General features: G+C 40.4%; 1 protein-coding gene across 1 annotated transcript; it reads right to left on the minus strand.

Moving 5' to 3' along the window:
* Positions 1 to 427: 427 nt before the first annotated feature.
* On the minus strand, positions 428 to 12,025 carry TMEM184C (transmembrane protein 184C). The gene is made up of 10 exons (XM_075500941.1): positions 11,615 to 12,025; positions 9,964 to 10,094; positions 9,830 to 9,866; positions 7,652 to 7,857; positions 6,777 to 6,851; positions 5,784 to 5,877; positions 4,222 to 4,334; positions 3,407 to 3,506; positions 2,724 to 2,895; positions 428 to 2,254 (listed from the first exon to the last, which is right to left on the minus strand). Exons 1-10 carry the CDS (start codon positions 11,729 to 11,731, stop codon positions 1,962 to 1,964), a joined length of 1,338 nt encoding a protein of 445 aa, XP_075357056.1. The 5' UTR covers positions 11,732 to 12,025; the 3' UTR covers positions 428 to 1,961.
* Between the last annotated feature and the right edge of the window lie 417 nt (positions 12,026 to 12,442).

Consider the following 12,442-nt stretch of genomic DNA (forward strand, 5'->3'; position numbering starts at 1 on the left):
AAAAAATTGTTCAGTGTGAGGTTTTTGAAAAGCTAGAGCACAGTAGCTACTTAGCTTCCAGCAGCTCTGATCCTTCAGATATTATTTCTACCACTGCCCCCTTTTTACCTGTATACATGCAGGAGATCAGATTATTTCTAATAGTGGCTACAGTAGGCACTCAAGTCCCCAGGTGTTGAGAGCTTTTACAACTTGTTTCCTTTTAGAACATTGCTATTACATGGATAAAGAGATACCTGGAATCATGCCTAAATAAGTAGATTCTGATTCTTCATAAGCTCAAACAAGAATTCTCTTTTCAGTACAAGCCTTAAAATACTGAAAGCACAAACTCTTGATCCCCTTCTTCCATGAAGAGGACAGTTGTATTCATGTGTCATTCATACTCTTAAAATATTGTAGCAATAAGTCAAATTGAAAGAAGGTGAACAGTTTAAATAAAATCTTTAATTGCTTATTTACAACAAAGGCAATGACTTGGCAAATGGAAAATTATGATTTGCACTTTCCCACTAACTTCAGATACAGCAAGTACATAGTCAACTATAAAATATGCAGCCTAGTGAGTAAGGCGCAATATTTACATCACACTAGTACTGCAAAAAAGCACTTAAGATGAATTTACTGTGACAGCCAGAAGTTAAACATTTATCCTGTAAATGCTAACAATGCTGAAAAAGAAACTTCAGATGTCACTTAAAAGGTCAGTGCTCTAGGGTTTTGTCAGATTGCAGACATGCAATAGTGGTAAAAATCTGGTAATGGGATAAAAACAATACCCCTCTGATTTTGTCAGTTTTTGCAAAACAATATTTTGATACAAGCGTACTTCTTCTTGGTCTGAAATCTAATGCTAGTAACTCCAGTATTAGACTAGCTACTTAGTTTTACCTTAGCCAAGGTCTTTTCTGGGGTGATGGGGGGGAAAAAGAAAAACAAACAAACAATTACATCTGAATCCAGGCTATACTAGAAGCATAATACAATAATCACACACACATTTATGAATACAAATTACTACAGACACATTGCCAAGATATCCTGCTTTAACAGCTTAAAAAATCCTCAAGTGTTAAAGAATTTATTGCAGCCCAAAATAAAGAAATCAGTTTTGTTTTCTACTTCCTTTTTGACATCCTTTATCCCCCCCCCCCCCCCAATGTATTTTAAGGTAATAACTATTATTCTTATTTTAGAAGGGTAGGAAAAAAAGTAGTCAAGTGTAAGGTATTAATCCAAACCCCACCATCCTGGCTGTCTCTTCTGAATGTAAAAGACTTACAAATCACAAGCTACAAGGACAACAGATATGCCAACCATATGTTCTGGGCATGGAATTTTATAGTGAGGCCTGTAGGGAATGTTTTCTTTGTATAGATTCTTTACTGATGCTCTGTAATAATTATCTTCATGAAGAGGGTTTTTTTAGCTATGCAGGAAAGGGAAGAAGATGGCATCTGTACAGAAGTTACCATTTCGTCCACACTCCATTCAGCATTGGGGTATGGAAGTTACCATCATTAAGAGGACAACCAAAGCTAATACAAACGCTTTTTGCTGCTGCCCTCCTTAAATTACATTCTTGACATTAAGTTTTCCCATTGCTAGTAGTACTTACACTTCATCTTTAGAAGAGCAGAGTATTTTTTCAAAGGTTTCTTTTGTATTAATAAATGTATTATTTTGACATGATGTGTACATGTTTAGCAGTTTAAGGAGTTGATTCTTAAATTTATGCAGAAACCTTTACAGTGTGCGTGTTTTATATTCATGGGGTACCCACAGATACTCACATCCATTATAGATTCAGAATTCAGATGTCAATTACAGCCATATCTTCTTCCTGTCTACGCAGTAGGTTTTCCAAGCTTTTCAACTTTCATCACTAATAGTACATGTTAACAGAACACGTGTGGCAAGTATATAACCGACTCCTTGACACATTCAAAGAAAAGGCGAGTCTAACTTTTATCCAAAGCTTTCTCTGATAAATTGTGCTGTAGTTCAGGTGACTCCTCAGTGTCTTGAATAGCAGAAGTGTTATAAATACCATCAAGGGCAGGGGCTGTCGTTGGTGTTGTGAGAGGTGTCACAGTGTGTCCAAACCCCTGATAATGACCCATGGGTGAAGATGGCATTGAAGAGGCATCAGAAATAGGGTCTTGAGTAGATGAAGACAGTAAACTTGTGTGCTCGTTTTGTTCATGATCCTCAGCAAAAAACATTTTCCTTGGCTGGCCCAAAACTGTCCTTCCTAGAATTTTGCCAAATGAAAATACTTTTTAATACTTCCAGCACTGTATCAAGGTCTTTGAGCACATCAACACATCAACATAGACATGTTAAATTAGAAGATGAGTCTTTGTCTTATAACAGTTTTACATGGGCATTGTTAGCTTTAATAAATAAAAGGATGTCTTTCCATTAAAAAACCAAAACAAAACGAAAACCAAAAGAGGACATACCCTTCTTCTACCTAACACACCTGAAACTTACCCTGAGATCCATCTGTTTAAAAGAAATACTAAAAACTAGACTCTAAACCAGTCAGGAGTACTGGAAAGAGCAAAGTGCCAGATAAACCATGAAACCCTCTAGGGATGCAGCTGCCACTAATTTGGTATGGAATGTTCTCAAGGTACTACAGAGACGGATAATAGTGTAAAATGAAGCTGGAAATACATATGCTGTTAACAGATCATACAAATCTGTCTGTTACTTACCAACATTTCGAACCTGTTCTGATATATCTGCCCTTATATCAGAAATATCCCACATTGCAAGAAAAGAGTCAAAGCATGACCCTTCTTCAGCTTCTTGAACATAGGGTTTATAGGAAAAACTGTAGTGATGTGCAATAGCAGCCAGGAACATTTCAACACAAATGATAAAATCCTGCAATGAGAGAGAGATTGACTTAATACATAATCATTCATAACTGGAGAAAAATAGTTCCTGGGTTTCTTCTACAATTGAAAGACTGCAATTGCCTTGGGATACTGGCATTAGCTACTTTTCCACCTCAGGTACGAAATTCTTGGCAGGCTTCAGAGTGCCATGTGTACTACATACATATTGGAATCAGTCCTTGCCTGATGGACTGACTTGCTGGAAGCGGATATTCAACAAGCAGCAGCTCTACAATGAATTCTTGCAAGAAGAAATACAAGGATATCCAACCAAAGTATTTAACTGGGGTATATTCCTCCTGCCCAACACATGGATATAGAAGTGCTGAGCATAAAACTCACTTGGGGTGACTGGTTGAAACTTAGCCCAACTTATAATAAATTCAGTACTAATCTAGCCTGTGTTAATTAAAGTGAGTACGACAATATTTGCTTGAGGTGAGCTATGTCATTTTACATATAGCCATTCCGCCTAAGAAGTAATTGTCTGCTCCTACCTGTAGGCCTGTAGCCACAGCTTCCACACTCTGCCATTCCCAGGTGTGTTTCTCAGAAATAACACCAACTTTCACCAACAATGCAATAAGCACAGCTTGCCTATAAAGATTATTTATTATTATTATTATTATTATTGTAACAGTAGTGCCAAAAAGCCTGCAAGCAAATCTGCTAAACAAGGCCTGTTCGTATGTGCACATATGTATGTACATAGGAAGAATCCTACAAAAAACTTACTGTTTATATATTTAGATTTTAAGAGGAAGAAGCCAGACTTAAAAAGAGATGTCATTCATCCATGGTCCTAAAGACCAACAGAGAACACAACCAAAGAAGAGTGTTGTTTCAGTTAGTTATTAGAACAAGTTGCTTCTCTTTCAGGGTATTACTGCAGCCCACAGAATAATGTTCAGATAGTCAAATGCACTCACTCATTAGCAGCTAAGTGTGAGCAATGCTTAAATAGTAATTTATAGTTAGTTAACTTATAGTAAGTTATTTTGAAAAAGTAATTTTTTTTAGTTTAAAAAGTAAAAAAAAAATTGATTTTTTGTTTTGAAATAACTGTAAGTGAAGATTCTAAAATAAATTATGTTCTTGAGAATCACCTTACAAAATAGCAAGTCTAAAAAATAATCTCAAGTGAACAAGACTGCTCTGCCCAATGTACTAGTACCCTTTTCCCCTCACAGCACTTCACTAAGATTCTGGGTAGACTTTTTGAGGCCTCTAACCTCAGTAACAAATCCAGCCTTTTTATCTCTTTTATGATGCACCCTGAGAGCAAGAAGTAATGAGCCAATAATTCACTTACCAGAAAGAAACAAAAACTACCATCTTCACACAAAGGAACTTGCCAACAGGTTGGATAGGGTTCAGTTCTTCACGTAGTACTTTATAAAACAGCACCAGACAATACATAGCAAACTAACACAGAAAAGAAAATGAAGAAAAGCTTTCAAATCCTTGTTTATTTTGTGAGGGAGTTGTTTTACACCATCTCTTCAGTTAAAAAGTATATCACAGTATGATACAAACTTAAAAAGCTATCTATTTTAGAAAAGAGGCTCTGGATTTATGGAATCTTTGTATTACTGTTTTAAAGCAGGCTTTCTTTTTGCCTGAAATTGTATTTCTGAAATGCATGGTCTTGGCAGACAGAGACTGAGGTCATCTATGTACACACTAAAGCAAAGCATAGGAAGGTCCCATAAAGTCTTTTCAATGCTGAGCACATCTCCAAGGAAAAAGGCATAAAAAGCACGTGTTCTTTCAGGCTTCTGTTAAGAACACATCATATGCTGCCTCTTTATGAGAGATGAGGCAATGAATGCAATCTTCACTGCAAATCTGAACAAGCTTCCTATTAATGACAACTGCAAGCAACAGAACTAATGTACAGCCAAACCTAAGGAATTGATCTTCCCTTTTCACATACATTCTCCTAGCCTCTGACTACTAAGTTTCTTTAAGCAATCATGTCAACCAGGACACGTAGAAGTATGTGCTGCTGCCGGGACCGTTGCCAAGGCAGAAAGCAGTTACAGCTCCTTCCTTAACAGTCATCCATCAAATACAGGGGTGGCAGTAGAAGGAGGATGCCCTTTCTGGATGGGATGTCATGCTGTTCTAACTCCTGCTGCTGTTGCCAAGACAAGAAGCTTGGAGGCTAGAAAGCTAAGCAGCAGAGCTGCTGAGGAGCCAGAGCTGCTGGTCTCTCCTCTTGCAATAGCTCATGTGTAATGTGTCCTGGGTGAAGCAGAAAACGATTCCTCTGCATTCCCAGCAAGCCACTAAAGGCAATCCCTGACCTCCAAAATGAAACTTGCAAGTCTAGGGGCTGACATCTTACCCTTACCCTGACATCATCTGGCAGCTGAACCAACAAGACAAGGTGTTAGACAGGCCAGAATCCCAGTACTGTATGCACCGTTTCCATTTTTTCCTGTCCATGTTGTTACCACCAGCTTTGTAACACAGCACTTTTAATATAGCCACTGCTGATTCTTTGTACGTGTGCTGGGAGAAAGCTACAGGAGTGAGTGAAGTCATCTCCTCTGCAGAGGGGCAAGTCTGCAGCTCTAACATGCCTGGGACATACCGCTTCACCCATCAAATAGTTCAGGGTGGAGAGGTGGGACACTTTATTGCTTTATGAAGCTTCGCAGAAAAATAAAAGTTTTAGCTTATCTGTTTTCCTAGTATTTTGCATATATAGTATTTAACAGATAGTAACTTTGACTTACAGTGGGAAATAGTCTACCCAGAAGAATTGCCAGACATTAACACAATTATTGTCAATAGTTCACAAAGAAGATTCACATAATACTAATAGGATGACTTAAAAGAGCAGAAGGATGTACTCTTGATACTCACTAGCTGTGACATGTTGTTAAGTATAACCAAGTAAGTCCAAGCGTTGTTGAAGCTGAAGTTTCCTTCATCATACACTCCCACTAGTTCACAAATTCTGAAAGAATTTTTAGAGTTAATCACTATGTAGTAAAAGATCACTTTCTTGAAGTGCTAAATCTTCATTACATCAATCAACTGTTAGAATCCAAAATCTCTTTTTGGTACTCAAATATGGGCATTGGGGGGTCTGCACAAGAATCAGTTTCCAACAGCATATGGCATAGGAAGTTTGTATTGTATTTTCCATAGTTGTAGTAGTGTTTGAATGCAGGGTTAACATATCCCACTGTTGAATTAATTAAACAATTAAGCATCTTTTTTTTCAGCTCTTTTGCTTTTAACTCTTAGAACACATATAGCTAATATATTTATATGGATATTCTTTGTGAGTAGCAACTTTTTCCACAGTCCCACAGAATTAACAGTAATGACCATCACTACAAAGTTCATTAAATTAAGCTTTCAGCATCAACATGCATATCTGCCTGCTATTCCTTTACAACAACAGGTTATATGATGCATATGAAGGCACAGAGTCAGGCTTGCTGCATGCAAAGTTTAATAAAATTTTAAAAGTTACATGTAACCTGAGTTTAAAAATACCCAATTGTTGAAGCCAATGAGAAAAGGGAGAAGGAGGAAAAAAAGACTCTAAAAATTAAGAGATCATAAAAATGTCTTTCCCACATAAACAGTACTTCACCTTCTCTCCCACTGCTTTCAGCAGCAGGCATTAAGTATTTATTATTTCAATTCTGCAAATAGTCATTTGCTATAGAGAAGTCATAAAGAAATCATAGGTTGATTCAAATTGCCAGGACCCATTTAGCATGTAACACAACGAATCTGCTTTCAAACTGCCTTGATTCAATACATAGGGCATGAAAATTCTTTCCAGTGTAACTCAAAATTACACCCTGAAGATCAATATTAATTATTTATGAGCGTACTTACAAAGCAATAATGGTAGTAAATGGTCTGACAACAGTGTACTGCAAAACACCCAGTTTACATCTAAATAATAAAACTCTGCAAGAGAAACACAAAATTCATTGTACAAGAATTTAAGGACAATTCACTTATGGAAGTTTCCTCTTCTCCATAGTTTCACTAAACTAAATTTTTATTTCACGGTAATTTCAACTTCTGCTTCCAGGACTTCAGATGCTACAGTATATAGTGTGTATATATGCAATACACAAAAGACCTAGACTTTTATAGATACATAACAAGAAATACTCAGTGACTCACTTTTTAGCCATGGAAAGCTTCTGGCTCAGCTAAACAAAGAGAATGCAATTTTCACTGTTTGAAGATGTTTAAGAAAGACTTACATTCACAGTTTGTCTTTAACATTTTAAACAGCTTTATCAAAATCTCTTAAGAGAGATGCTTATCAGATTAAGCATGCAGAAACAAACAGTTCAGGGGCATATAGCCCTTTGTCCTTCACCTGTGGAAGTAAAAGCAATAGGCTATCTGGTCTACCAGTGATTCTACATGAGGTTTTTGGCAAATATTATATGATAGCAAAGGAAGCAAATTCAAGGAGACCTTTTCCCAATATTTTTCAAAAGTAAGGAAGTTTCCTTCAGCACCACCTGAATCAGTGCATGTTAGTAACTAAGTGTGATTTATAGGATGTTTTACAGCTAGATGAAAACATGTTCACAGCTGCTTTCAGTAGGGGTTCATAGTTGATAAACAAAATGTGTGCAAACCATAAATTGACTCTGCCAAGCCACAACAGTTATACTACTAAATATGAAAACAAAATGTTTGTATCTGATTGTGCAGCTTAAAATTTTAAGATGTCATCATATACTCACTCTCCCATAGCCCATGATGGACAACAACATAGAGGCGGCAGATGTCTCTGCTGATCTTTCGCTTCTATTATTAATACGAGGTTTGGATACCGGTTGGTTAGATAATTTGAAAGAAAAACCATAAAATTATAGATGACATAAGCTTCATAGCATTCTCGACATGTATCCACATATATTGCAATGTTGGGGTATTTCAAAGCTATCCACTGTAAGAAGAGAGGTACACAAAAGGTTACATGCAAGAAAGACAAAGTGATTCCAATGACAACACTGGCTGGCTAGTTCAGCAAGCAATACTTCATTAGACAGCAGGCACTAATTAAACAGGGCTTGAAGCACTTGGCTAATAAGAGTGTGATGCTACAGCTAGAAAATAACGTTCTGTAAAAATACAAGTAGAACTTCAGATTGCATCTCTGCTGCTTCAAATGGAAGCATGCCTAAAGCACTATGCAAGAGATGCTCTGTATGTTTGACCACACAATTCAGTCTTTCATTTAAAAGTAACTAAGGAGATAGTTCCCTACACACAACCTACTCCTGTTAGGAGGAGACAAGATAGAACTGCTTCCTGAAACTCACACATTCATTGTCAATATGGGTTTGAGAACTAAGTTTTTAGTCCATCAGTATAAAGTTGATTTCTTTTGGTATCTAATGTGTAAATGTTTGTTCTGGCATGTTTGCAAAATACAGAAGAAAGCAGCAGATTAGCCTTAAAGTGGTAGTCCTCCCTCTAAACCAGAATTTCAGACAGAAAAGTGACTTTTTTTGCAAAACTGTGATTATGGATCAGCTGTCAGAGCTTTCAATTTTTAATTTTGAGTATCACACTGCTGTTGCACTGTTCAGTGCAACCTGTCCTCCTGGGTTTTTTTGGTTTGGGTTTTTTTGGGGGACGGGACAGGTGGAGGGTAGTTAAATAGAGGCAGGTCTTTTGAGTTTACTTTGCTTCCCTAGGTTGTAGTACAGCAGATGTTGTGCCTTCTCTGACCTTCTTATTAGAACTACAGGAAGATGCTTCACATCCTCATCACAGTTAAGACTTAACACTGGAGATGACAGATGCTGCAACACTTTTGTGGAAGATGTAATACTGCATCTAGTAAACGTAGAATACAGTATTTGAATCTGAGAAGAGAATTTTATGTTCAGCTCAGATTAAGCATTCTAGGAGGATACCACATACACAGCAAAGGCCATAACATCCATGAGTCTGGGGAAAGATTTCAGTATGTCAGAAATGTCCCTGAATGCCTGGCTAGAGCTCATTTAATCAGTAGGTAATTTTCTGCCAAAGGAAAATTCTGTGCTTGAAATTGAATTATCAACCTTAGGTAGCTGATATTCCCCATAGAAAACAGATAATGTTGTTTTCTTCCCCACTCTCCTTCAGTCTCAGACACTCTAAATCCCAGTCTTTAAAAAAAAAAAAAAAAAAAAAAGAACATACGTAAGGGTGATACTTCATAAACACTCAAGAGATAGGAGAAAAATCAAAGGAAAAGTTCCTGGAAAGCTGTATTTTATGGGGGAAGCCAAAGTATTTGCAATGTCAAGAGGTGATGACAACATGTAAACACACATCCTGTACAGTCCACAGATTTAGTATGTTGCTTAGCTCTGGCTGAAATCATCTCCACAGGTGACTTATTTACATGAACCATATCTGGTATGGCCAATAGAATCTATGGCATAAAAGTATTCAGAAGAGGATTTTTGTGGGATCTTACCCTTTGTCCCCTGAAGCAAAAAGGAAGAATTTTAGCACTAAGCATAACTCAGGAAAGAATTTTAGTACTAAGCCTAATTCGGGAAAGGAAGGTAAGGCACTGAATTTTGAGACAGTACTTGGGTCAGTCTGGTTTCCAGTTCAACTGTTACTGAAGATGGAAGGACTAAAAGCAGGCTCGTCATACCCCTTTCCACATTTGTCATAAAGGATACTCAAGGACAGGGTTAAGAAGGGTTAGCAAAAGCAATCCCACAAGCTCCACAAGAAGAACATAATATCGCTAGAACCATGCTTCTGACGTACTCCATAAATAGGAATGCCCAGAAGTTTCTAGGACTCTGACTCTCCATGCAGCATAGTTTCTGCTAACTGTGACACTGTTCTCCCTCACTCCCACAGCAAACAGAATTGTATTGAGCTGTTAACAGTAAGAGAACACTTACACTGTCTAAACTGTAAATCGGCACCATCCATAGAATCCTGTTACAATAACAAAAGAACATTTAATATTACTAGAAGTATTTTTAGTCTGGATTAAAGTCAACATTTGTAGCACAGGTAAAATGTGAAATGTTACCTTATTATTGGTTTCTGTAATTCAGGTTGAGTATAATGGACTAAGTGTTGTAGTATTCCCCAGAGAGATATTGGTATAGTCATTAGTAGAAATATCCCAGCAATAAACCATGCTTTGGTATGAATTCCAACCTTGCAAAGAAAAAGAAGAATGCAGGATCAAAGTTTCAGTATTAATACTTTAAAGTTTTACTAGTATAGCAAGAAAAATAATTTATCCTTCTTTTTTTTACTGTGAATAAAGTTTTAAGATGGACATTAAGTACATATCCCAATATTAAGTTTAGTTTTTCTAACTCTGCTTTTCAAATACACAAAATCCCAAAGTCTCCCCTTGCAATCTGTTGATGTAGCTTAGAGTAAAACTTAAAAACCCAAAAGAAAAAGATGAGAAATCTTGCAGAACCTAATAAAAACATCACCAATAAACACAAAACGTTCTACAAAAACATAGTAATGCTCACTATTTAATTTACTGAAAGCCACAACGGATTCCTTGCTTTAGGTCTGGAACTTGTCTCAGTTCAGTGAGACATTATAACGTTACTGAAAGCTTGTGGATTTAAAGTATTTTTAGCTTTAAAACCAAGTTCCAACTAGTAATCAATTTCAACTAGTTTCATTTAACAATCTGAAATAGATATGCATGTATATATAAAAATATATAATGTCTGTTAAAAGACAGGGCTATGATTTTAAACCAAAGCTCTCTGAAAAATAACTGTATTAATAATCTTAAGTACCAAACACTGAGAAACATAGTAGCCTCTTCTCAAACAGGCTTTTGGTGAAAATTTCTTCTCTGATCCCCTACTGTACATCAACATCCCACATCTTCTGTTGCTTTCCAGTTCAAAGATCGCTTCTGAGTAGTTTCGCTACCAGCAGAGTTAATGATTTTGAAATTTCAGATACCACTTCGACATAAACACCCATTATGCCGAACATACGAAGGCATCAGAACAGGGTTTCAAAACTGGAAATTTAAAATACACTCAAGACAGATTTTACTGTCATTAAGTGCTTAAAATTATACCATGAAAAAGTTTAGCTCCAGTGGAACAAGCCTGTATTAAATTGGACAATATATACTTTAGAGGTTAAAATTTTACTTCTTATTAGAACAGTCATGCTATCACATGCGTGTGCAATTCATACGGTACTGTTAGGACATACTACGGTACGACCAGCATGAAAGAGAAGCTTCTCTGTCTACTGCCTCAGTTCCCCCGATCAGACAGCAGTACCTGACATATTAGGTTATGAACGCCCACGTTGCTACTCAGCTGTCAAAGCACAACTTCTGGGCAGGGCAGCGGCAGAGCTCCAGCCGTGCTCCTACAGAGACCGACTCCGATTTCTTCAGCATCGTATCAACCGTTTAAACACCAACTATTATTGAACCGGAAGGAGAAGGAAATCCTGCCCTGTTCCATCCTGCTTCGTTTGTGCTTGAACAGCGCGATACCCGCACACCGCGGGACTTGGCCAGCTCCTCTTTTCCTCGCTGGGTCTCTCTACCCGGGGCCCGGGGCGCGCCGCCATCTCCTTCAGAGGAGGGAAGCCGCCCCGCAGCGGCCGAGCGGATGGGCCCGGGCTGACAGCCCCCCCAGGCCCCGCCGCGGGGCTCCCCGCCGCGCCCCGTCCCTCACCTCCAGCTTCTGCAGCTCCCAGACGCAGAGCGGCACCACCACCAGCAGCCCCACGATGTACAGCAGCACCACCAGCGGCCGGATCCACCGCCGCCAGTTCCCGCAGGTGCACGGCATGGCCGCGGCGACGCCGCCCCGCCGGCCACAGCGGCACCGACACTCCTCGCACCGACCCGGGGCCCGCGGCGCCTCAGCGGGCCGGCGCCGGGCCCGGCAGCTCCCGCGGGGCGCGCATCACCGGCGGGGCCGCCCGCACACCCCGCCGGCTCACATCAGCCGCCGGTCCGGCTCCGCTCCGCGCCCCACCGCCCTCCCCAGCCCGGCTGGTGCCGGCCCGCCCTACGCGGCGCCCGCCACTGCCCTGACCCGGCTCGGCTCGGCTCGGCGCGGCGCGGCGCGGCGCGGCACCGTCCGGGCCCACGCCCCCGCGGCACTTCCGCCTGGCAGCGCTTCCGGCTGCCCCGCCCCCACCTCAAGAGACCTCGCCGATTGGCTTCTCGCCCTGCCTATCGCGGCTGCCCCGCCCACCGCGGGCCGCCGAGAGCGCGGCCGGAGCCTGGGACAATGGCCGGTAACGGAGTGGTCATACCCTCCCCAGAAGGGTGGTCTCTTCCGCCTGCCCCCCCTCCCCCCCGCTCCACCGGCGATGGTCTCTCCCGCGCGGAGGCGAGGTTGGCGGTTGCCGCGGGGCAGGTGGGCTCGCGCTCGCGCAGTGTGCGCCCGGCTGGCTGGCGGCGGGGACCGTTATTTCGGCTGTGGTAACGGCTCCGCGCGCGCCCAGCCGTTAGTCGCGCGGCCGGCGCGCTTCAGCTAGGCGCGCTTCCCGAG

This window comes from Mycteria americana, chromosome 4 (assembly GCF_035582795.1).
Source record: "Mycteria americana isolate JAX WOST 10 ecotype Jacksonville Zoo and Gardens chromosome 4, USCA_MyAme_1.0, whole genome shotgun sequence".
In the NCBI taxonomy this organism is placed as follows: Eukaryota; Metazoa; Chordata; class Aves; order Ciconiiformes; family Ciconiidae; genus Mycteria; species Mycteria americana.

What these genes read in the sequence shown, in the direction of transcription:
- TMEM184C (XM_075500941.1), bottom strand. Translation starts at nt 11,731, where the DNA reads ATGCCGTGCACCTGCGGGAACTGGCGGCGGTGGATCCGGCCGCTGGTG. An exon ending in GGGAGCTGCAGAAGCTGGAG is followed by an intron (nt 10,095 to 11,614) that starts GTGAGGGACGGG and finishes TTTCTTTGCAAG; the next exon opens with GTTGGAATTCATACCAAAGC. An exon ending in CTGTGGCTACAGGCCTACAG is followed by an intron (nt 2,896 to 3,406) that starts GTAGGAGCAGAC and finishes CTCTCATTGCAG; the next exon opens with GATTTTATCATTTGTGTTGA.